Source organism: Leptopilina heterotoma, unplaced genomic scaffold (genome assembly GCF_015476425.1).
Source record: "Leptopilina heterotoma isolate Lh14 unplaced genomic scaffold, ASM1547642v1 Lhet_46, whole genome shotgun sequence".
NCBI classification, from domain to species: Eukaryota; Metazoa; Arthropoda; class Insecta; order Hymenoptera; family Figitidae; genus Leptopilina; species Leptopilina heterotoma.
Window position 1 is genome coordinate 1,562,108 of NW_025111092.1, and position 26,139 is coordinate 1,588,246.

The 26,139-nt window shown below is 31.5% G+C and overlaps 1 protein-coding gene across 1 annotated transcript; it reads left to right on the forward strand.

Moving 5' to 3' along the window:
• The first annotated feature begins 10,482 nt into the window (after nt 1-10,482).
• On the forward strand, nt 10,483-25,076 carry LOC122507281 (tropomyosin-1). The gene is made up of 7 exons (XM_043619889.1): nt 10,483-10,638; nt 16,495-16,782; nt 16,873-17,006; nt 18,241-18,429; nt 18,794-18,869; nt 19,066-19,198; nt 24,643-25,076. The coding sequence occupies exons 2-7, from the start codon at nt 16,543-16,545 to the stop codon at nt 24,723-24,725; spliced, it is 855 nt and encodes a 284-aa protein (XP_043475824.1). The 5' UTR covers nt 10,483-10,638; nt 16,495-16,542; the 3' UTR covers nt 24,726-25,076.
• Nucleotides 25,077-26,139: the final 1,063 nt, after the last annotated feature.

Consider the following 26,139-nt stretch of genomic DNA (forward strand, 5'->3'; position numbering starts at 1 on the left):
TTATTGGCTCGCAGTGTGCACGCACGAGTGCCATTCTCGCGAGACGGACATCGTGCGACGCACGTTTGTTTTCTGGGATGTTAGAGGTAGATTTTTAAAAATATCATTAGTTATTTATTCCTACCGGGTGCTTTATTACTTTTACATTATTTTGTTTATAGTTTTCTGAAGTTCTTGTAAAGAAAAATTTGCTTCCAAATAGCCATGCAACACAGAAAAGAAATTAATCGCAAGATTTTGTCTTTTTTAATAAATGTTTTGGTAGAAATTTGTCCATGCATCGGGGCTAATTTTGTTAATAAATGGTTTATTAATATTAAATGATTAAAAGAAATTATATGTCACTGATAGTCACTAATTTATTAAATCGTTTGGAAGACTAATCCTGGCATTAATCGAAAATTTCTTTTAGAAGTTAAACATTTTTATCAAAATAGTCTTCACTGAGAAAACTGGAGAGTCAAATTCAGAGGTTCAAAAAGTGTATTTCCTTTGCTTATGAAGAGAGTTAAATAGTCCTTCTAAAATAAATTTTGAATTGGTAATGGAAATCTACTTGTATATTCTCTCCCATTATATCTGAGGGTTAAAAGTTGCGCAGAAAATGTGTACGATCTGATGCGCGCGAAATTATTTTTCTGACATTTTATGTATTTAATTTAGGGGTTAGGTTGCCATATTTATTTATTTCGCGCCGGATAAGGAAGGGATTTCTCAAGATGGTTAATTTGTCCCTCTATTATAAACTCATTTTCCCTCCAAGAGAAATGGCACGAATATCTGTCAATGGTGTATTTGAACATTTAGATTGTTATCCAATAGCTAACTCTCAAAAAATATGAACGATTTGTCCCTCCAGATGTTTAGTCCAATACTCCAGTTTTCTCAGTGTTGATTATTTAAACTACATAATTGACTAAACATACAGACGCTTCTAACCCTCGGAGAACACATAGGGTCATCCTGACACCACGTTTTTTTACGAAGAAAGAAATGGATAGTAAGATTTTGATGTTAAAAAGAGGATGTAACATGTTGGACAGAGGTTGTGGATAATATTGAAAACAGTTAGTTAACTAATAAGAGAATTTATTATAGTAATGAGATTTAGCGAGGTGTTCGTTAGAATGGCACATTCAATACTATAATAACATGTGAGTCTTGTCTGAGCTGTCATTGAGTACAGACGTAAATTTGTATTGATCCGTTTGAAATTAAATGTTTTTGTACATACGTGTTCGTTTTTGACAATTTATGGATTTTTTTTTCTTTTTCTTTATATTTTGTGTTTCATTTGAGATCTGAACTTGTGTTTAAGGATTTTATTGATTTATTCGTGCAGATCTTTTTGAGTGTTCATCCCATCGTGTCTTTTGTGCGAGTTTTAAGTGATGGTGAGGTCTCTCCTCTTTGGATATTGGCGCTTTGATGCTTGTGCAGTGTTGCCTATTTTTTTTCCTGCAATAGCGGAACTTTTCTTTGTTACTTGACTTTTTGGATTGGGACAGAAAATTTACTGTACTTGCTTTTGCATTTTATTTTATCAGCCGGTTTGAATTTTACAAGTATAGACTATTTTTGTGTCAATACATTCTATTGTCTGTTTTGCTTATTTCATTGTTCGGCATGTTGTTTACGGACTCAGATTCAATCGACGAAGTGAATTGGAAAGAGAAGCTTCTTTCTTCGTTGGATAATTTGAATCTCTCTCACACCAATTTGCGTGCCGACATTCAAGCTAGTTCAAAGATAATAGAATCTTTAAATACAAGAATGAATGATTTCGATACAAGAGCATCTCGTACTGAGATAACTCTTTCTGTTCTTGAAAAACAAGCTCGTGCTAAGAATCTAATTTTGTTTAATTTACAAGATTCGGAGCTTTTTAACAATAATCTAATAAATGTCATTCTTGATATCTTTAAAAAAGTCGATTTACCTATTCCGGAAGTTGCAGTCAAAGATGCTTTCCGTCTAGGAAAAATTATGGGATCTAGACCTGTTCTGATAAAGTTTTTGGCTTCTAGATGGGTAAGACTCGCTTTTAGCAGGGTGAAGGAGTTCAGGCTGGCGGGATTCACCATTGTTAACGACCGCACCAAGGAGGAGAGGGAGAGCCGTCAAAAAGCATTATCTTTTGTGCACAAATTAAGAGACTTGGGTCATGAAGCGTACTTGAAAGGCAAGAGAATTTTTATACAAGACAAACTTTTAACTGAAGAAGCGGCCAAAGCCCTTATTGCCGACCATAATTCAGCGTCTACCATTCCCATTCCTAAACCAAAAAAGGATCTCAAACGGGCGAAATCACCATCACAAGAATCAGAGGAAAAATCTGTTAAGAGAAAGGGTCGTCCTACTAAATTATCAAAGTTGGATCCTAGTGTTGTTCAGGGAAATGGGCCTTTGGATGGTTTTTTTAGTGCCGGTGGTTCGACGGGTCCTGGTGGAACTCCCCGCTCAACTGTTCGAGGATCGGTTGCTGATGGATCTCAGATGACTGATTAGCAATCACCTACTACTATTCACTCAGACGAAATAAAATTATATGATTTGTCAGAAACGATGCCAGAATCTTCAGCCCCTAAGATTATTTTTTGGAACTGTCATGGCGTCGGTAACATCTCGGATATTAGTAGTGTCATTGGATCGCATGATATTCTTGGTATTTCTGAGACCTGGTCAGTTGACCCTGAGTTGCAGCTTGATCGTTCTTCAGTGTTCCGGTCAATAGTCTCACCTGCTACAAGGTCTCATCTTTACGGGAGAGCAAAAGGCGGTTTGATTCTTTTATTTAATTATAAATTTTATAAGGTTGAGCTTATAAGGTATTATAAGGTTATATTAGGTTGAGTTTATAAGGTTGGTTATTTTTATAAGGTTTATATCACCAAATTATATTTTCGTTAAAATTATGTCATTTGTAGAATCTTATATTTTGGGACTTATATATATTCCGCCAGACTTAAATATTAACATTTTTTTGGAGGATTTGTTTTTAAAATTAATTAGTTTTGAATCGCGTTACCCGGATCTTCCGGTGGTGATTGGAGGGGATTTTAATTATAGACTGTCAGAGTTGAACCAATTAGACTCTGAAATTTTTTCAACATCAAATTTTAACGCTCGCAGGCTATCGTGTGACTTGTTCTCCAACGCTAGAGATAAAAGCTTAGCTGATTTTATGGACCTTAATAACTTCATTTTGTTAAATGGGCGTTCTCCGAGTGACACTCCTGCGAACTTTACTTTTATGGGGGCTCAGGGGCTTAGTGTAGTGGACTTGGTGTGGTGCTCGTTTGATTCATTACCCCTCTTTGAAGACCTTAAAGTGTTACCAATCCCCACCCTCTCCGATCACCTCCCGGTGGTCTTGGTCCGTTCCTCGCCTCCCCCCTCCTCTAAAATGGAAGAATCTAATATTGGTTGCAGACTACAATTTAATACACATAAAGTAAAGGAATATATTACTTCTATGGAGTGGAGAGGGGAGGTAGCAGGCGTCGCGCAGAGTGTCGACGATATGAATGATACTATTACTTCAACTATAACCGATATAGCTAATAATTTGGGCATGTGTAGATCGTCTGCGCGAAATTTGTGTTTTCTTCGTAAGCCTTGGTTTGACGAGGATTGTGTGAGTATGAGATGCAGAGTGAGAGAGGCTCTTCGCTTGGCTAGGGGTAACAACTTTGCAACTGTTTTTAAAAATAAATATTTATCTGTGAAATACACTTTTATTAATCTATTAAAATATAAAAAGATAAATTATCGTAAATCTTTAATTAATAGCCTTGCTGAGTGTAGGCAATCGTCTCATTTTTGGAGAATTGTTAACGCTGTTAGATTAAAGGCCTCTTGCAGCTCTGTTATTGACCTTCACACATGGGAACGTTTCCTGCACTCATGCTACCCTGATTCATCGCGTGTTGCTCCTCCTAAAACGTGGTTCATTGGATTGTCACATCCTATTTTGGATGCATGCTTCTCGACTTATGAGATAACTAAATGTTTGGCTGGCTGTAAGTATGGAAAGGCTCCGGGAGTCGATGGAATTACATACGATTTTTACAAAAACTAGCCACAGAATTGGGTACTTTATATGGAATGTCTCTTTAATAAAATCTTAAGTACAGAAACAGTTCCAAGTGATTGGGGTAGACTTTCTACGTTTATGTTGTTAAAAAGGGAAATGTAGAAGACCCTGAGAACCACAGACCTATTACTCTTGTTAGTTGTTTGGCAAAGATTTTCACCCAATTATTGTCTGACCGTCTTGTGGCTTGGGCCTCGGAATTAGATTTGATTCCGGAGCACCAGTCCGGTTTTAGGAGGGGCAGAGGTTGTCTCGACAATCTCTTCTCTCTCCTGTCAATCATTCACATACACTTGAATAACCCGAGGGCGGTTGTATACGCGGCTTTCATCGACTTCAAAGGGGCTTTTCCATCTGTTTCGCACCAGCTTCTTTGGCGAAAATTGAGAAACTTGGGCTTGAGTTCAAAAATGATAAATATTTTGCGAAACTTTTACGAAAATGCTTTTACTTGTATTAAAACGAACGAGGGTAGAACCAATTATGTTAAAGTTAATCGGGGAGTCCTACAAGGGGAGGTTTTGAGTCCCTACCTTTTTCTTTTATTCATTTGTGACTTTGAGAAATATTTTTTAAGTAAAGGGTGCAAGGGGCTTTCTATTAATAATTCCACTGAGTTGTTGATGTTGGGGTATGCGGACGATTACGTCCTTCTGGCGGACTCTCCTACAGAATTAAATAAAAAACTAGAGACACTTTATGCCTATTGTTCAGAGAACGAACTCACAGTCAATACGTGTAAAACTAAAATTGTTATTTTTACTAAATCTGGAAACGCCAAGGCAAACAGATTTAAATCTTTTAAATATGGACAAACTGATCGCATTAATGTTGTGAGTGAGTACTGTTATCTAGGTGTGCTTTTTTCGGGATCTGGTTCCTTTCTCCCGGCTGCTAATCGAGCATCGGAAATGGCTATTTCGGCTGCGGGGGGTGTTCTGAGAACCGTAAATTCTTTGGGAGCATACACGTGGAACACCTACTTAAAATTGTTTGACTCTCTGTCCTTAAGTATTTTGTTATACGGTGTAATTATTTGGGGATTTAAATTTTTAGAGGATCTGGAGGGAGTCCGGCTCGCGTTTCTGAAGAAACTTTTATTTTTGCCTATCAACACTCCGAATTATGCTGTTAGATGGGAATCTGGGTCTCTTCATATTGCACACAAAATCTTATCGATCACACTTAACTGGATTTATAAAATATCGTTAATGAATAATTCAAGGTACCCCAGATTGTGTTTCGAGAGATTGAGGGTGCTGGCTTTGAGGAGGCCCGATTCAAGGTTTAACTGGTTTTCGCATATTCGGAATTTTTTCGTGGATAGCGATTTGAACGAGATGTGGTCCTCTCTTTCTTTGGACACTATTGGTACATTAAGGGTCTCAACACTTGAGAAATATGAGCGGTTTCTTGTAGAGCGTGATAGAGCGAGGCTTTTATTATCAAAAAGCCTTTTGATATATCCTAATTTAACCGTTTTTTGTGGAACTCAGGGTTATTTGATTTCTAGACTCCCTCTATTTTATAAAAGGGTTTTTGCTCAGATTAGATTATTAAATAAATATGTTTGCAGATTGTTTTTGGGTAAGTCGTGCTGTACTTTTCGGGTTGACAAATTGTGCAAGGTTTGCCGCGGGGAGGAGGGAAGCATTTTCCATGTTTTGGTTGAGTGTCCTGGTTGTTCACATTTGTGGGTGAACGCCTTCCCGGAATTTTTTCGGAGCATGGATAGTATTTAATTTTCGGATTGGTTGAATTTCTTGTCATCTAATAATGTATATAATATTAAACGTTTTATTAAATTGTTGCTATTAATTTTACCTGCTGATGAAAACGTTGCGATCTCGATGAGTTAGGTGTCGGTGTATGTACTCTTTTTCTTTTTTTTTGTTTTTTTGTTTTATTTCGTCTGGATTGTATAGTTTATATATATGTATATTTTCGACAGTCTTTGACTGACCTCCGCTTGTGGATATACTTAAATGTTGAAAAACAAGCGTATTGTTGTATTGTACTTTGTACTTACTTACTTAATAAATTTCAATTAGAAGAATTTTAGCTATAATAACATGACCAAAGAAATATGATAAGCACAATATATAAACAGGGTCGTAGCTAGTAACTCATATATTCAACAACCCGCCTCAAGCAAGACCATATTAATTTATAATAAAACTTTAACAATTCTTAAACTTCCTTATTTTTACATAAATCTAAATTGTTTATTTTTGTTTAAATAAGGAACAAAGAAAAAAAATTAGTACTGTCTTATAAAAAATATGAATTGTCAAACTCACTTGAACACCTATTTTTTAATTCGAAAAAGACATACCAAAAAGTTTTAAACACTTTTGATGTTTTAGACCTGTTAATGGCTTTGTAAAGACATCGGCCATCGTGTTATTTGTCGGAATATAATGAACTGATATTTTTCCTTGTTGAAGAGCTTCCCTAATGAAATGATGTCGCACATCAATGTGTTTACTTCCAGAATGGAAAGAAGGGTTTTTAGCAAGTTTTTAAGCTTCCTGATTATCATTATAAATGGCAACCCAATCCAACGGTGATCCAATCCAATTTCCTGAAGAATACTCATCAAATAAGATGCTTCCCTTGTAGCCTCTGACAGACCCATGTATGTACTATGCTTCCGTACTGGAAAGCGCTACCGTACACTGTTTCTTAGCCTCCCACGTTATTGCCCATTCACTGAGCACAAAAACAAAACCCGCGTGAACGATCTCCTTTCTTCCAAACATCCTGTCCAATCAGAATCAATAAATCCCTGCAACTCCTTCAAATCCTTTTGATATTTTAATCCAAATTTTGCTATCCCACGAAGATAGCAGAGGATTCTTTTGTCAGCTATCCAATGTTCTTCTCCATTTGCATTATTAAATTGGCTAAGATAATTCACGGCAAAAGAAATATCTGGCCTTGTAGCAATAGGGTGGTCCAAAACAAGTCGTAAGAAGAATGAGCACTCTGAGACAGCCTAATTAAATCCGGTGGATTTTTTTCTGTGGATTATTCTGTTAAATTTCTGCAGACCATCAATAATAGATAATTTGGCATAGAGAGTCCGGCCATTCGACTTTTGTCCTGTGTGAGTACTTGCGAAGAAACTGAGAACCCTTTTTCCACATCAGCATTTCCATGACTTAAAGACAGAGCATTTTGAACAGCTAAAGCTATTGTTCATAGCTATTTGCGGATATTTGCTCTGATTAATATCGTTTTTAAGTTTAACTTAGAAATATCGATGATGTTTAATTGCAGTAATTTTGCAATTTTCGTGATGAAACCAACACTCGTTGAATTTATTATATTTTCTAGTCGTTAGCACTGAAAATATTTCAATGTTCTGAATTAAACTCGTAACTTTCTTCAAAATGTGTTTCACAGCAGCGAGGTAAAATTCTCTTACCTCACTTCTAAAGTATAATTGACTTGATTTTGGTAATGCTGATAGCATCTAGTGTGTTTTTTCTCCGATATTTATTTTATTAAGATCTAGGAAATTTTTAGAGTCGCTGATCAGCTCTTCAAGTTTCTGTTTTTCAAACACAATTGATTCAAGAGCAGCTTGTTTAATAAAGCTAGAAAGTAAAATTAAAAGAAGGGATTTTAATTGGCTTTAGAGAATGTGAATAAGGGGCTCTTCTTTCTGCATAATCAAAGTAAATTCTGAGTTAAAAATTTTTTAGGCGTATGATTCCTAAGGCTTCGATACGCGTCGAGATCGAGGAACGCATTTTCGCGATTTTCAACGACATGTGTTGCTACTTACAAGTTCAATAGCACTTTAGAATTTTTCACTAACTTTTTACATCCAAAAAGTCAGACACGATTTTTCTGGGCCCATAACCTGTTGGACTGAGGTTGTGGATAATATTGAAAACAGTGAAAACAGTTAGTTAACTAATAAAAGAATTTTTTATATGTGGTAATGATATTTAGCGAGGTGTTCGTTAGAAGGGCACATTCAATACTAAATCATGACCAAAGAAATAATGATAAGCACAATATATAAATAGGGTCGCAGCTAGTAACTTATATATTCAACATTACACGGTACTATCATTATGCTACAATGCATTATGTTACAAAAATATAGTTATGCTACCCCGTACTATCAAGATGTTACTTTGCATAATCTTGACGCTAACTGATACTATCTAGATAGCTGTCCGTATTTGTAACACTAAAGATGGTCACCCTAACTATCATTATGTTACACACTACTATATAAACTCTCCGTGCACGATGTTCTGTAAACCGTATTATTTCTAAACGAAAAATTTGACATTAATAATATAATGACAACGTGTGTACAAATTTCAGATTAGTCCGAAATCAATCCGAATTTTTAACCAGGGCTATGCTACTAAAATAAATAACCTAACCAAAGGTATACTGTCATGTTGGTTGCGTCGATTATTATCATAATTATATTCATTTCTTGTTATATTTTAGTTCTACAAATAGTAATTTTATTAGAACTTTTCAATAAAATGTCCATTTTTTCATTACATATTAAACTATTTATATTGAACTCCTCTGTAAAAAAAGAAAAATTGGGAGTCTGCACTTCAGCATTGCGAGTAGGCCGAGTCGAACCCGGAATCGTGTATTTTCCGTATTGGGATGCATGGCGAACACAGAATATGACAGTCGTAATATGAACAAATTTTATTAATGCTAGAGAGAAAAGAAATTTAGTTAGAGCTGTAAGGTAATGTATAAAAATGTATGCTTTTACTTCCAAATAATGTAAATATGACTAAATTGGAATGAAAATTTGACTTGAAGAGAGAATAACTGATGTTTATTAGCCGGAATGATCGCAATACGGACTGTATGGCTAAGTGCTGTGTTTGCAAAAACGGAATTCAGAAGCGGCACAATGGATAAGCATATTCTAAATTACAATAATCGAAAAGATTTTTTAAATCCATGCAGCAGCGCGGTTGTGAAATTAAAAATTGGAAAGCAATGTAATGACCGACCGCAAGAAGTGGTTTACTGCCAGTCGCCAGAAGAGGGCAGAAGCATGCAGAGCGAGCACAGTGACCCAGCTGTCATGTGGTTTGCATTACATTACAATACCATTTTCATAGAGGCGTATTACGCTTGACATAAATTACTACTGAGAAAATTGAATAGCAGAACATAAACAAACAGAAATTGTTTAAAGAAATTTTTGTATATTACTAAATGACTATATTAATAAAATCAGACTTTTGTCTGTACATTGCCTAAATTAATTTTTTCTAGCATATAATTTATTGTTTTCAACAACAGAAAAATAAAAAAATTTCTGTCGTATGTACAGTCTGCAAAATTTTGTTTAGCTGTTAGTCTGACATAAAATATTGGCCATATATTTGAGTAAAAAATATTAATATGAAACAATGTTATGAATTTTTTTAAAAATTCAAAAATTTGTTTTTAAGTTTTGAAGTTACATTTTAAGTACATTGCTTGGGATTTAAGAATTCATGCTTCACTTTTCACAAACATAAAGAAATATTTATATCTGACGGCAGCTAGTTTATTTTATATAATTAGATTCAGCATCTCTTAGCCACAAGATCTTTGCACATGGGCTTATCACATCGTAAACATTTGTTTTGAGAATTTTCTTCTTTGGTAAAGTATGGGTTTTCTGACCTTTTGAATACTCTGGGTTAATTTCACCAAGCTCGAATTTTAGATGCGTCTTATACGAACGGAAATTGACCGATTCATTCGGTCAAACGATTTACCAACAATTGCCATCTCAAACTTTTATTACAGACCGCTCTGGACCTGTGCCTTCTCATTCTTAAAAAATGGTGGTAACTTTTAAAAGTCGTCTGGGTTAAAATAACCCAGTCTATACACTGTGGGTTAAAAATAACTTGAAAGTTAAATCGTTAAAGAAAATAATACAGTTAATTAATGATTAACGGATTAACGTCCACTTTTGCAATTTCGATGCTCTCGTCAAAGAAATTTAGTTGAAATTGTTTTCTTTTCAAAAATTCTCGATCCTTGATAAGTGTAACTTGATATACTTCGGTAACAGATGTCATCATTTTATGATTCTATTTTTTAACTTCACACTGATAAAAATGTAACAATCGAGAATTAAAAATTTGAAAAAGAAAAATGCATATATTTTTAATTACTAAATATAATTATTGTTTATGATTCTTGAGGAGTTTTCTACCTACAACTTCCTGTACTCTCGTGATTTCTCAAAAAAAACGAAAAAAACTCGGATGAACACTTTTTTGGACACGGGGAAAGAAAGTATAGAAAAGCTTAAAGATAAAAAAGCTTTACAAAGCCTTCAAAAGAGTGACGCGATGAGAGACCAGTTTCTCTAAACATGTACAAATAAACTTGAACCACGCGCTTGAAGATGAGGCCGAAATGCGCGATTGCTGAAGGCTCGCCATTTTTGGGTTCCCCACCCGCGTCATCTGCGACGTCCGTCGTTGAGGAGGATCGAGACGACACTCGACGCGCGTCTCTCTTATCGCTCGGGTTAGGTAAGTGTCATGGAAAAACGTGATTTTTTTTCGTCTTTTTAGTGAAACCTCGTGTATTCTTTTTTCTAATTTGTAGAAAAAATATTTTACAAGTTAAACGAAAAGTATTTTTTAAATTTTCAATTCTAGGAAATTGATCAATTTAAAGTGGATTAAATTTCTTCAAAGTGATTTTGAAAAATGAATTTTTCTTTTTTTTTAAAGTGAAGTAATTTACATCCGCAAAGTGTGAAAAAAAATTGTTAAGGACTCGACTTTGATTGGATTTTTTAAAAGTACACAAGAGAAAAAACATTGTTCTGGTGATATTCTTCCATTTCTTACAGAAAATCCTGGAGCTACTTTCTTTTCAAATAAGCCTCAAACTTCAGAGAATCAGGATTTTTGAAAAAAAAATTTACCGCTTGTCACTGCAAAAAAATAACATTCAACGCTTCACGCTTACGCTTTTGGGCTTGTAGAAGTAACGCGATGTCGTAAGTAGCATTAACAAAAATAACGAACGTAAATAACGTAATTAAGTTTTGAAAATAGTGCATTTTACACCAAGAGCAGAAAGGAGGACATTTGTTTTCCGATGAGTTTATAAGTTACTACTTGAGTCAAGCGAGAGCTGCAATCAAACTCGTCGGAAAATTCTTGTTTCCTTATGTGGTTGGTACACACAATGCTTCGGGTAACACTTGTTTATCAAAAGCATTATTTTTATACTGTTTTAATAAATAAATGTAATTTAATGATGTTTACAGTGTATCTGCATACTTTTAATTTTAAGTATGTAGAAATTTAATTTTTGTGCTGCATTTTTATTGAAGAAAAATGAAGCTTTTCTAGCAGGTGTTACAAGATAAATTTTTTTTTTTCAACTGAACATATGTCAGAGTTTTTCAGTTTTTTGGTAATTATTTAAAGTTTTAAAGAAAATTTATTGTTTTTAATATTTTTAGATAAGACTTTAAGGAATTAAAAATAGAAAAAATTATGAATTTACTTAAATAAATTAACTTATTATAAATATTTTAAATTTAGTGTAAGTAAAATTTTAAATAATTTTTTTATTTTTTCAAGATAATGAAAATTGTAAATTTTGTTACATTTTAATGCAGTTTTAAGTAACTAAAATTCCAAAACAATTATTAATCATAATCAAAAAACTCTGCCAAAATTTTGACTAACAATTTAATTTTTTGACTAAAATTTAATAATACCCTGAAAGGGATCTATAAGATTTATAAGGATTAGATTTGAATTTTTGAATTATACTTTTTACTGATAAAAACTAGGTTACAAAAGAATACTATTTTTATTTATTCTGAATAGGTCTGCAATTTTTAAAAAGATTTCAAGCCTTGCTTTATTTTTCTTTGGTAATTTCAAAATTTTTCATATTTGTATTTTTTGAAATTTTTCAACTATTTAGTGCAGTCTTTTAAATTTTGTGCTAAAATATATAACTTCCCTTTTAACTGCTGCACGATTTGAAATTAATTTAAATGACATGAAAATTAAATACAAAATTTTACTCAAAAATAAAAAAAATTGATTTTAGTGTGTAACAATAATAATAATATGTGTGTTTCGCATGTTAGTGATGTGTTTTTTTTAAATTTCAAAAAAACAACTTTTTTAAAAAAATTATTGCATTAGTCAGCGTTTAAGTTAGGGTTGTTTAATGAAAATAAGTTAATTGTTTATAGAAGATACAAAAATGTTTTTTCTATGTAGAAACATCATTCCACTTTCTGAACTTTCATAAGAGATAATATGCTAAAATCTATTTTCAGTCTTTACACTCAAGCCAAGCTGAGTATTTTATTTTTTAAGAAATCAAAACAGACATAATAATATCACTCCACTGTGACATTATTTTTAAAAGTGATGCGATAAAATTTATGAAACTAAAGTTCAAAATGGTGGGTTGGAATTTAAAGACAAGAGAGTGGGAGAGGGTAGAAAATATTTAGAACGTGGACATACATCATATTATCTTTCCTAATGGATCACTAAATAAATTGATAAATTTTCCAACTTTCGTTAACTTTTTTCTTTTATTTTGAGAATTATTCAATATTAATTTATAATTTAAAAAATAATTGAATATTTTCATTTTGAAGAAGTTGATATTTTTAAATATTTTTAATTTTCAAACATTGTATGAGTTTAATTTAAAAAAGACGGATACTTATTTTCAATTTAAAGAATTTTAATAATTTTATAATTTATAGAATTTAAATAAAATAATAATTTATCATTTTGTACAGATTTTATACATTTTTCAATATTCACTCATTGGCATTTTTTGCAATAAATATTTATTTATTAGCACATAATAAATAATGACATCATTATTTGTGATATTTTTCTTGTAAAGTTCCAAACAGCATCAAAAGTTTTCTAAAAAGTTGAAATTAACTTGATTGCAATAACCTTTGTTCCTACAAAGGTTGTACTTACTCAAACTACATTTGAGGCAAATATTGACTAAACATTGCATGCAACTTGAAGAAATTTTAAACTCTTATGCAATTTTTACTCAAACAATGAGAAAGAATATTTCTTTTGGAATTTATTTTTTCTATACTTTTTAATTATGTTAAATATAAAATAAAATATGATGCTGCTAATTTATTGGTTGAGGTTACAATCATTATTATTAAACTAAAATTTATTAGTTGATTTAACCATTTTGTTTGTTAATCTACCTATTTTATGCAACCTTTTTACTACCTGAAGAGTAGTTACAACCATTCATTTCTTTTAGTGCAAATATAATTTTATTCGACTATATTTTATAAAAAAATATTTTTGATTTTGATAGAATGTTGTGTCAACACGAAGAGGGTTACTATAAAGGAAATTTATTGAATTCTCTGACATTTCTTTCTCAAAATAAATTAAAAAAATTAAAGTTGCTTTAAATGAAGTGTTTTATGTACAAAATTCAAAAGTTTCTCAAACAACCAAATTCTGTTAATTTTGCTCTTCGTTGATCAATGAAATTAAAAAATTCTATTTTTAAGAGATTTTTGAATAAATAAAAACAAGTGATCCCAATGCTTAGAAATAAGTTGTTCAATGAAAAAGTTTTTCAGCGTGTGGATTTATGGAATCTTAATTGTTTTGTCATAAGAGTAAGATCTCCCACTTCTGAGGAATTTCATATGTCTAAATTTATGAAGGAATTTTCGATTATATGGGGAAAAATGGACGAAAAAGAAAACAAGAAAATATAACCCTACCTAAGATTTATAAGAAAAAGTTATTTAAAAAATTTCGATTTTGGGCGGCGCTTGTTTCGCAAAGTTTCGTAAAATTCTATAAATAATTTCGGGCAGTTAAGATCAGATGTCGGGTCTACGTTGGCGGCCAAGTAAAGCTCGTTCTTAAGGAGTTGCCTGAGACTCGTACACTCGCTTCATCTCGACCCGTTCTTTCCAATATTTTAGTCAGCCACCACCTTTTCTCCGTCTATATTAATAGAATTCTGGCAGTAGTTTCTATTTCCGTAGATATCAGCTCTCTACGGGCGCTACTTCGAAATGCTGAAGGCTCCGAATATGACGATCAAGAGAGTGAGAGAGGTTGGAAAATATTTTCCCATATTCTCCCCAAAAAATTAAAAAAATTAGAAATTAATAAGAAAAGAAAGTTTTTTTTCGTTTCTATATTTCTATTCGATTTATAGAAAAAAATAATACATTTAAGTCCCATCTTTCTGTGGGAAAATCAAATTGCATGAATGGACTCCTGCCAAAGTCAATGAGATTCTTCGCTTTGATTCTTTGCGCGTTTTAAGTTCTCCTACAAATTCCTGATCAATGTTTTAAAGAACAAGAGGTCGAATGTCTAAATGACACCTGTTGGCAATTTTTAATTGAAATCAACTTCTCTTTTTGAGCCTATTGTTAATTTAATCCTTCGTCAAGAAATATGAAATAATTTAGAAATTATTACAATAGTTAGGTTCGTAAATTTTTAACTTTAAAATTATACAACTAAAAAGTGTTTTTGAAATTAAGCTCAGATCTTATTGTAATTATATTGTTAAGTGAAGTTTGTATATTATATTTATTGTAAAAAATATAAAAATAGCTTTTCATTAAAAAAAATTGGAGAAAAATAAAATATATAAACATGTTCTTTGGTTTTTTTATTAAAAAGTGTTAAAAACCCGGACAGGGTCTTCCTATTCCATACATGTAAAATATAGAATCTTTGATTTAAATTTTTTGAGACTTAGAGATGGTCAAGTTTATTTAAATATGCGACAAATACCTTAAACAACATATAAACGAAAAATAAAGTTAAAAAATTGATAAAAATGAAAACATGGTTTTGGCTTATAAATTCGAATTTATTATTTATTTTTGTATTATATTATGAAAATGGATTGTATTTATCTCAAAAATTAACTGCAGATATGTCGCTTAAATCTGCTAAAAATTAAAAATATGCATTTTTCGAATTTTTTAATAATAATTATTGTCACAAAAGCTTTTCGATCAGATCGACGCTGATCATCTTTAGTGTTGCTATAAAAAAATTAAATATTCTTAATCTAATTGTAATTCCTAAATTAAATTTTTAATAATAATAATAACTTTCATTCAAGTTATTACTTTTTAATCAAACATACTTAACATACATACATTAAACTTTTTATGAACTTTATTTTTGGAATCTTTGATGTTCACGCTAGAATTTTGAAGTTTTAAGAAAAGTACAGACAGAAGTCTGATTTTATTTACAAGGAATCATTGAAATATTGTTTATTCAAATATAAAAATATTGCATGTGTTTGTTGATTTTCTTGATAATTTATAATTATTAATATTTGTTTTTAAAAAATTTTCTAATTATTAGTTACGCTTATCAACAGAATAGTCAGCAGCAGCCTATCAAAAGTCTGCTGCAGACCATAAAGGCTAGCTCTCAGTGCAATAATTCTAAAAACCCATTAAAATTTCTATCAAACCAAAAATAATGATAAATTATGTTTTTCAAAATTTTTGAAACATTCTTGAGTTCCTGAGGTCAATAAGGGCAAAACCAATCAAAAAATAACAAGTGAAAATTTTCACTAAAACAAAGCATCCTATTAGAAACCAATAAAGTTTAAAATAAAAAAATTAATAAAATTATACAAGGGAAATTTTATTTCACATTTTTTAAATGTGGAATGTTTAAATTAAAATTCTTTTTAAGTGTGTTGACGCTGACAATAATTCTTCTCGTAAATATCATTAATTTGTGATTCTTATATTTAATTGTCAAATACACTATAATCAAAATATGCATTTCTCGATGATGTACTAAATACTATTACAATTAAAAAACTCTTGAAACAATTCCAAAATCGATTAAACCAAAATGAAAATCGTTTCCTACATGAAAATAATATGAATATGTATAATGTTACTTCTCTCACTTATATTTCTAAATTCGAAGCGCGCTCACCTTGTTTTATTTCTGGACGCTGGATTGGTCTCGTTTAAATTTTTGTCTTTCAACGATGAAAATAATGATTGACGAACTACAGACAAATTTTTTCAGTCAAAATAATTCTAATCAAATAGTTTATAAATTAACAAAAAATAAAAAGTAAATTTTCGATAATACACAATTTTTAATTATTTATTTATTTATTTAGTATATAAACGGGCTATATATATATAATTATATACTATAAATGTAGTATATTATATTTAAAATTTATATCATATAAATTTTTCTTTTTTGATTAAAGTTTTCTTTTTGATTAAAGAGAAATTTTTGAATCTTTAAAATAAAATGTATAAATAAGGGGAAATAAAAGAAATTTATTTTCATTTTTCTAATTAGAATTTTGTGTTTTAGCGGACTTCTTATTTTCGTGAGTGAAGTCGACAAAAAACAGACACCACCATGGACGCGATTAAAAAGAAGATGCAAGCGATGAAGCTTGAGAAGGACAATGCGCAGGATAAAGCGGACACCTGCGAGGGTCAGGCAAAGGAGGCGAATATGAGAGCGGATAAGGTCCTCGAGGAGGTCAACGATTTGCAGAAGAAATTAACCCAAGTTGAAGCCGATCTTGTCGCCAATAAACAAAACCTGGAACAAGCTAACAAGGATCTTGAGGAGCGCGAAAAATCCCTCACAAATGTAAATCAATTTTTCTTCATCGTATTTTCATAATTCACTTCTTTCATTTTCTTATTATTTTAAATGACAATTGTTTACTATATTGTTTAGGCTGAATCTGAAGTCGCGGCTCTTAACAGAAAAGTTCAATTAATCGAAGAAGATTTAGAAAGATCTGAGGAACGTCTCAACACCGCATCTGCCAAACTTACCGAAGCATCTCAAGCTGCTGATGAATCCAGCCGGTATTTATATTTTTTTAGCGAATTACTTTTTATCGAAAGGTGGTCAACTCCAATATTCAAAGAATCAAATATTCTCAAGGTTTCATGTTAAAAAGCTTTCCCTCGAGGAAGCAATAAGCGACCTGAACATTTTTTTACTATCTTTAACTCTCCTGAATGAAAAAAGTGAAATTAGAAACATTTTCATCTCTAGAAACCACAAACACTAGTTTTCGATGCTAAGCGTCGACACTAACTTTAGGGACATTATTTTATATCTTCTGTTGCTGTTGTACTCAATGAATTGTTGGTTGGTGGTATGACATCATTTGTAGTTGGTAGATTTGAATCCATAGGAATTATGTCAGCATCGCTGGAGAAGTTGTTGTTTGTTTGAATTTTTATCTTTAGCTTGAGTTTCCTTATGACAATTCTTTTTTTTATTTCGGAGCTGGCATTTTGCTGATTGCATTTGTTTTCATTTCATCAAGTTCAAGTCCATCGCTGGACCCTTTTTAGCAATTACCGCGCCACAGGTGGCTGGAAGAACAAAAAAGTTAATCTACGATGCCTCTTCAGCTCTAATCATGCGATTACTTAGCATCTCCTAAGTCAAGAATAACTTGATCCAAAATCGCAGCTGTTCATTTGCGGAAGAATTGCCCTTTTAGGAAGGTTGATTCTCAAAGATACTAAAAAACACACCACCACAAAGAGCATCATGTACTTTTGACCGAAATACCCTACCGCCATGTACTTTGGATAAGTTTCATAAGGAAGCAAAGTGTTCATAAAATGAATACAAAAATTTCAGTTTTTAATTCAATAGTGTATTTAGTATTCATAAGTTTTCTTAAGTATTCCCAGATATTCTTATGTATTCATTTGGGAATACATTTTTGGTACACGAAAAATTGGAATTGACCACCCTTCGTTTTTTTATTGTCGATATAATTGAAATAAATATGAACACCCAGCAAATATACAATAAAGAGATTTTATTAGAAGAAAGCAAATTATAGTCAAATGACTTCTGTATTGTACAAAGCGTAGCAATCAACTGGCGATTAGTTTTACACAGAAGTAACATGTGATATCTATAATCTATATAAACAGTTTGATTCGCGTAGTACTTTAAGTTCAAATATACCGACACTTTTAATTAATTAATTTTTTTAATTACTTACTTTTTTTATTTTTAAACATAAATTAAAAAAATTATCAAATGTAATAACAAAAGATTTTGAATTTATAGTATGTGCAAAGTATTGGAAAATCGTGCTCAACAAGATGAGGAGAGGATGGACCAATTGACGAATCAATTAAAAGAAGCTCGTCTTCTCGCTGAAGATGCCGACGGAAAATCTGATGAAGTTGCTCGTAAATTAGCCTTCGTTGAAGATGAACTGGAAGTCGCGGAAGACCGTGTCAAATCTGGAGAGGCGTAAGTTCTACATTTAATTATTAATTAAACCATTCTTATTACTCTCCCTTTTTATCTATTCTTTATATATTTTATACTTTACAAAATTTTGTTTATTCTTCTTTAGTATTTACAAAATTTAACTTCCCTACTGAATATTTATTCAAATTAATGATTCTACTTTATTTATTAAAATATTTTTTTATTTCGTAAAACTCACTTAAACAAGTAAAAATATAAATAATTTTTTCAAATAGCTTTTTGTAAATTAAAAAAATCTGTAAGAGAAATAAATATATGAAAGGAACAGAGATGATGTTATCAAAAATAAATAAAATAAATAGAATTATTTTTATCATAACTTAAATTTTGTATTTGTTTGTAGAAAAATCATGGAGCTCGAGGAGGAACTCAAAGTTGTCGGAAACAGTTTGAAATCTTTGGAAGTTTCTGAAGAGAAAGTAAGTAGTGTACCTCAAAAATAAATTTAAAAAAGGAAAACAATATAGTATTTCCTAATTAGATTCAGTACATGGAGAAAAGTAGATATTAAAAATCTTAATATACTAGATATTAAGAAAAGATGTTATGGTTTAATATCTCAGATGTTAAATATGTAGTATTGTTAGCTTGTTATTAATAAACTGTCTTTTTCAGGCAAACCAAAGAGTTGAGGAATTCAAAAGACAACTAAAAACATTGACTGTCAAACTAAAAGAAGCTGAGGCCCGTGCTGAATTTGCTGAGAAGACTGTTAAGAAACTCCAGAAAGAAGTCGATAGGCTCGAAGGTCAGTTATTTAATTTAAAAATAAGAATATCTAAATTAATTTTTCAAAAAAGTAAAATTTACTTAAATTTTTTTTTTTGTAAATTTTTGAATTTTACTAATTTTATTAAACATTACCAAAATGTCCGCGTTCTTAGCGAGTTCACTGACTCTCTTATTCCTGCACGTTACCATGATAACCTGCAGGCAGGCTGCAGAAGTCTAAATGCTCCATAACTAACTTAACACTCAACAGAATCATCATATCTACAACCTGAATTGACATAGGATTCTCGTATACCAGAAATGTTTTATAACAGAGTTGTTATTTAACATTCTGATTGATGTATGTTCAAATTAATTTTTGAATTGATATTTTAACAGTATTACGAAATGTAATTATTTCTATTATTTTTTGTATTTTGCCAATACTGGGTAAGTAATGGCAACCAATATTAGGCTATTAGTGTCTGCCGACGTCCAACCGCAAATTAACACCACAAGAGTCGGCACAATAATATCTGACAAAACTCGATGCCTACTTTGCCAGTGATGGGCCATTATTGGGTACTGGTTTTCGCACTCAAGGCTATTTAAAATACCACCAGTTTTTAAATGTTCATTGTGATTTTGTTCGGCAGTATTTATTTATAAATTTGACAATTTTTAACAAATTAATTATTAAGAAAATACAATATTACTAGAAGATGAATAGAAACAGGATGTAGAACAGGAAGTGGAAAATCTGTGAATTAAGAGATTCCTGGATAAAGAATCCCAAGTTATGTGGGGATGGTTGCTCTTGTTCTGGTCGACCCACTAAAATCCACTCCCGTCTTAATCTGGACTATTCTTCAACCCACGGAACTACCTATTGGCTTCAAACTTCGTGAGATGAAGGTCCCATTTTGTTGCTCGCGCAACCCTTCTGTGCCGCTCTTGTTCTGGCCTATTTATTTCTCGTTCTAGCGAGAGTCTTTTTGGCCTCCACAAAGGCCGACCTGAAGACCCCGCATCCACCGCTGCCTGCGACATGGTTGACGTCAACTATGTCGCCGCACTTTTCTTTACATAAGAAGCAGCTTGGGCTCTTCTTACAATCTGCTTCCTTATGACCGGCTTCTTCGTACTTGAAGCACACAGCCGACTTATCTACTGCTTGACAGTTTCGACCTATATGGTCGTATATTCAAGGCACCTATGGCACCTTGTGAACATAACTCCTCTTCTGACATTGCAGGACACGAAACCAATTTTAACGTGCCTATTTTTCTCCAGGTTGTCAGCGTCTTCTTGGCTGGTGACCACGACAGCGAGCTTTACTCCTCGCCATTTGCAACTTGCTTAAAGCTACAATTACATTTGTAAAGACGCCTTATTTGAAGTCACTCCAATTTTAATAAAGAGGTCTCCCTTTTTAATGGGTAAAGCTTCCACAACCCTTGTCTGACTGGCCTCCAGGTCAGAATCTTCACGAACTTTCTTTAGCACTTTGGCGAATGTAGTTCTTTCAACCACTTTGACGATTATTGTCGTTCGTTGTTGTGACTGTCTTCCTTTCTTGATTGAATTCGGCTTTGGCGCGTTTTGGTACCCTTGCCTTCAGTCCATTTCTCTTTCGCTTATGCCTCTCCAAGACAACGTTTTTTAGCATTTGCTGCGTTAAAACAGTCACGTCTTGTCGTGCTTCTTCCGACCAAGGTTATCCCTGGTAGAACTTCTCATCTTCTTTGGGCGCTGCTGCGTGCTTCTCCTTGACAACCTGTATAAGCGATATTAAGCTTTTGAGTCCATCCTTGATTGTCATATTGACATTTTTATGGACTTTACAGGACTTCAGCATCTTGCTGACCTCTTCTTCCATTTTCAGAATGCTCGCTGCCTATTCCTTCCGCAGCTTAATGCATTCATCTCGATCTTCATAACAGCTAGCAATGTCAATCGCAGAAGCATTACTGAAGACAGAAATACAGCTGGCTTGACTTATTACACTGCTTATTACACAATATGACTTATACACTGCTCGTACTTCCTCGTCTATCTACTCTGTCCAAGACAATCCTTGGTACCACCAAAGCGTTGTTGTCCTCCTGCATCCTTAGGCCACTGGTCACCATTCTCACTTTCAGGCACTTGCCGATCGGAACCAATGAGGGATTTAACCGAAGCATTAGTCCGCATGTACTCTTCCATGTTTTTACAATCGTTCATACTTGATGTTTGTCCCGTATCAAGAGACTATCGGGCCATAACAGGGTACTACCATCTGGTCAAGATGGGCCCTGAACCGCCTCCGTTAGTTACATAGACGTTATAGCATTGCCGAAGCATTAATGCGAAGTCTATGATATCCAAGGGCACGTGAACGTTGTTCGTTCGGACGTGGAGGTCGATGTATCTCTCCAAGATAGCAGGAAGTTTCCGCAAGGGAAACGCATCCTGGTAAATTTATCCTTGATAAATTAATTTGACAAAGATTAATTAATTTTTCTTTTTAAAATAATAAGATTAACGTAATTGATATTGTTGCTTAACGGCGTCTTGCGTTTGAGTCCTTGTGATAGTAAATAGCAAAACAAATCTTCTTCGACAGGTATAAATATTCCAAGTATGTATGATATTAGAACAGAATGAATAATTTTTTTTAAATTTAAATATTATTTAATGATTGGCATTAATGCGCATGTAGAATTTTAAAACATAAATCTTGAGAAGGTAAGTTAAATAAAATTCATGATTTTTTCGTTGTAATACAACGTTTCGTCGGCTAGGGCTTGTTTGACCTCATCAGACTAAATTTATTAATTAACCACTTCACTGTCAAGGCGTTCCAATCGCGTTCGACGCACTGCGGCCCAGGCTAGCAAAAAAACATCAAAATAGCGTTCCTAATCAAACTTGATTTTTAAAGTGTGTACACTACTTTTAATTACTACAAAACAATCATTCTATATTTTGGACATCAGGGAACAAGAATATCACAATAAAAATGTCTGTTTTTGAGATTTTCAATGTTTTTTCAAACGTTGAAATCTGCAATTTTTAATACTTTTCAACGAATGCTGTTTCACTTTTTCCAAGTACTACTTATTAATTATATGATAACAATTATCATTCTTATGATATTTTATAAATTATAAATATTGATATTAATACAATTTTCCAATAAATTGCTTTGTAGTAATTAAAAGTAATGTATACATACTTTAAAAATCAAATTTTATTAGAAACGCCAATTTCGGTGTTTTTCCAGACTGGACCACTTTTTTTCTATTGATGGTACATTGATTCGCTTTTAAGTGAATCCTTCTGTTTCTTATTTTCAGGATTTCGATTGATTTACTTTCAGAAAATCATGCATATATATAGCATGATTTTATTTAAAAAAAACTATGTATTACATTTTTAATTTTTTTCTTTAGTGTTCAATATTTCAGGGGTGCGAGTCAATAAATTTCATTTTATATCTTTACAGGACACAATGAATGTAGAGAAATCCTTGTAGCGTTTAAAAATTCCACTTGTAGTTCAGTTCTGTTCCCCGCATGTAAAGTGCATAATTTATTTGTAAAAAATTTTTCATTGCAGACGACTTATTCCGTGAGAAGGAGAAACACAAAGCTATTTGCGATGACTTGGATTCGACATTCGCTGAGCTTACGGGATACTAAATTTGATAAAGACACACTTATATAAAACTCTATTTAAATCTTATACGAAACAAATTACGACTTTTTTAAAAGTATATAAGAATCTGGTGGAAAGAAAATTTGTACAAGAATATTTACAATTTTTTAAAAGTTAAAATTTTTAAACAAATTAGTAATTTAAAGATTCTTTTTGAAAATTTAGCATCTGAATATAAATATTTGAGTGATTCTCCGTGTTAGTGCACGATTTCGTCACTGAAATTATTAAAGAATTTTTTTTACAATACCATTTGTTCAGAAGTGATTTTTTTTAATAATAATAACATAAATACAAAGGAAAAACCTGGGTTCAAAATGATCCCCGTACGCGATTCATTCATTCAAAAATGATCCTGGTTTCACTCATTTTGAGTTTTAGGCAAAAAGTGTCACAATGAATCATATCGGCTTCGTTTTGAGTTAATGATTAAATCAACCCAAAGAGAAATAGATCATCAATTTGATATCAAATTGACGTCAAATTGATTACTCGAATTTACAAAAATGTATCCTAGTCACATTCGGAAATTAGAATATCTCTAGGATGTACTCAAGATATTCCAGGACATCCTTGGAACATCGAACGGATATAATAATTTCGGATGTCCATAGGATATCCTGAATATTCTGATGTTATTATCCCTGTTAACTTCAAAGCTCGCTTTAAAGAATAAAATTGCAACGAATTGATACCATCAATGTGGTTCAAATTATAAATTGATCCAAATTTTTGGTATCAATTTGATTCATTTTCGTATCAATTTGATACTTTTGAGAAAATTGTAAGGGAAAGTTGTGTGCTACGCGAAGAATCATTCATTTACATAAAAAAATATTTAAATTAGTAATAAAAAAATATTATATACAGAAATACTGAATGTTTTGAGACTATAGACACTAACAGCATCCGGATATTCAGGATATCCTATGGATGTTCTAGAGATATCCATTGGTTTAAAAAAAATTCGGATATTCTTAGGATGTCCTAGGGATGACCATGGACACCCTTGGATTATCCTAATTTACCCAGACCAATGGGTATCGACACAGCGAGTGACATTTTATTTTACTTATTTTTGAACAGAATGTGACTTCCTTTTTAACATTCAATTAAATAAATTATTCCTAATTTTCTACATCGTTTAATTTTTTTAAAACTACATTTTACTCATTATACTCAGCTTCAACATTCTTTATTATTCAATCACAATTGTAAAAAACAAAATATAATAAACATCGACGATCGTCGCTTTCAAGGTATTTTATCAAATCCCCCAATGTTCTCGAATTTTTAAATCAATTTAGTGGCACGAAATCAGAAATTAGCTCCTGCATTAGGAATAGAAATAATGGAATTTCCATTTATTTAATCCAAGTATATTTTAAAAATTATCCATAAAATTTTGAGAATTTTGACATTTTGAATATTCCCATTTGTCTGCATGGTACCACAAAATTTTTACCTCAAATATTGTTCATTGAATTTTAAGTTTCTATTTTAAAATATAAATATTAATTTTATACACGGAAAAAAATACTGCTGTTTTTTTAACTCCAATATTAGTTAATTTTCGATGGATTAATGTAACAGTTGGATTCACTAAATGAATTTAGTATATCCTGTATTTATCTATATAAATTGATGTCCCAATCATTCATTTTTTTCCGTGTAAAAAATTTTGATTTAATTACATTAAAACATACCTGAAATGTAAACTAATTTCAACATTATTGAGAAACAAAAATTAATGTCAATGAATTTATTCTTATTTTACAGATGAGCTTGGAATCAACAAGGACAGATACAAGTCTTTGGCTGATGAAATGGATTCAACATTTGCTGAATTGGCTGGATACTAGTCAATTATTTTGTTTTGATGACAAAATTGTCATCTTTTTTTAAACAAAAAAAAAAGTGTTCGACATCAACTACTTAATAAACGTAAATGAAAAGTCCCATATGAGACGGAAATATTACAGCTAGAGATACTTGATGAACCAAAAAACTATCGATCGAGAAAATTTTAATGAAGATAAAAAAGAAACACTTTATTCACTATTATTCATACCCAGTTTACATTGTGACTTTATTACCGGAAACAGAATTTTCTCTTATAAGAAATATAATAATGGTAATATAAATCTAATTATAACGTAATGTACGAAATGTTAAGCTACGAAATTTAATAAATGGATGTAACTGTTTTAAAATGTTGTTTTTTTTAATGAAAATAAAATTTTCCTGTGGTCGCAGTGCATTATATTTTACTCAAAATTCGTTATAGGATCCTTTACATTTTTTTAAAGAAACTATGAAGCCAATCAAAATTATGATATGAAGACTTTATTGTACATTTATTGAAGTGTAACCAAAATAATAATTATTAAATTTCATGGTGTTTTGAAGCACTACTGTCGATTTAACTTTAAATTTGTCAGTAAATTGTTAGTAACAAATGAACTAATCAATTTTTTAAAAAATCTATTTTATGACATAAACAATGTATTTTTAAAAATGTATAATACGTAAAATTTGAACTTAATCGGTTGAAAATATTGTTAAAGTTATTGGTGAGGCCAGATCGAAATTAACCCGTCGCATCTGAAACACTGATTCAGTTTTAAAAAATTCAAATTGGCGGATTCAATGTGGCGGACATTATGTTTAAAAAATTAATTGATTTTAATGAAACATGGTATTTGAAAGTTTTTTTCGTCGCTGATAACGAATCTGAGGTCAGTTTTCAAAAATTCCAAATGGCGGATCCAATTTGTCGGACAGTAATATAAAAAAATTATTGAATTTTAATATATTGAATTATATGTAGGTATTATAATTTTAACTTTTATTACAAAATATTTTATTTAAATTGTAGAACATATTGAAGGATTCAATAGCAGTATTTGATATTTTTATTCATGATTAATGAAATATGTATATATATTATTTTGTTTATTTTTTTATTTGTCAATTATAAAAATTGTTACAAAATAATTACAAATTTATTTTGAATATTTATAACAAAGAAAAATAAAATTAAGCTTATTAGCTTTAAATATAAATTATAGTTTTCAATATTTAAAAATATTTCAATATTCAATCTTGTGTTGCATTTCTACCAATTAGAATAAATAATAATAAATAATGATAACAAAAATGTCTAAATAAATGAAAAATAATAATAATAATTCTTAGTAATAATAATAGAAATAGCTGTAAGAAACTTGTTATTGTCCTCTCACCTGATTAGTAGATGATCCATACCCACTTATT

Coding starts and splice junctions, on each gene's coding strand:
- LOC122507281 (XM_043619889.1), top strand. CDS start 16,543: ATGGACGCGATTAAAAAGAAGATGCAAGCGATGAAGCTTGAGAAGGAC. Junction 18,870..19,065: donor TGGAAGTTTCTGAAGAGAAA/GTAAGTAGTGTA, acceptor TGTCTTTTTCAG/GCAAACCAAAGAGTTGAGGA. Junction 19,199..24,642: donor AGAAGTCGATAGGCTCGAAG/GTCAGTTATTTA, acceptor CTTATTTTACAG/ATGAGCTTGGAATCAACAAG.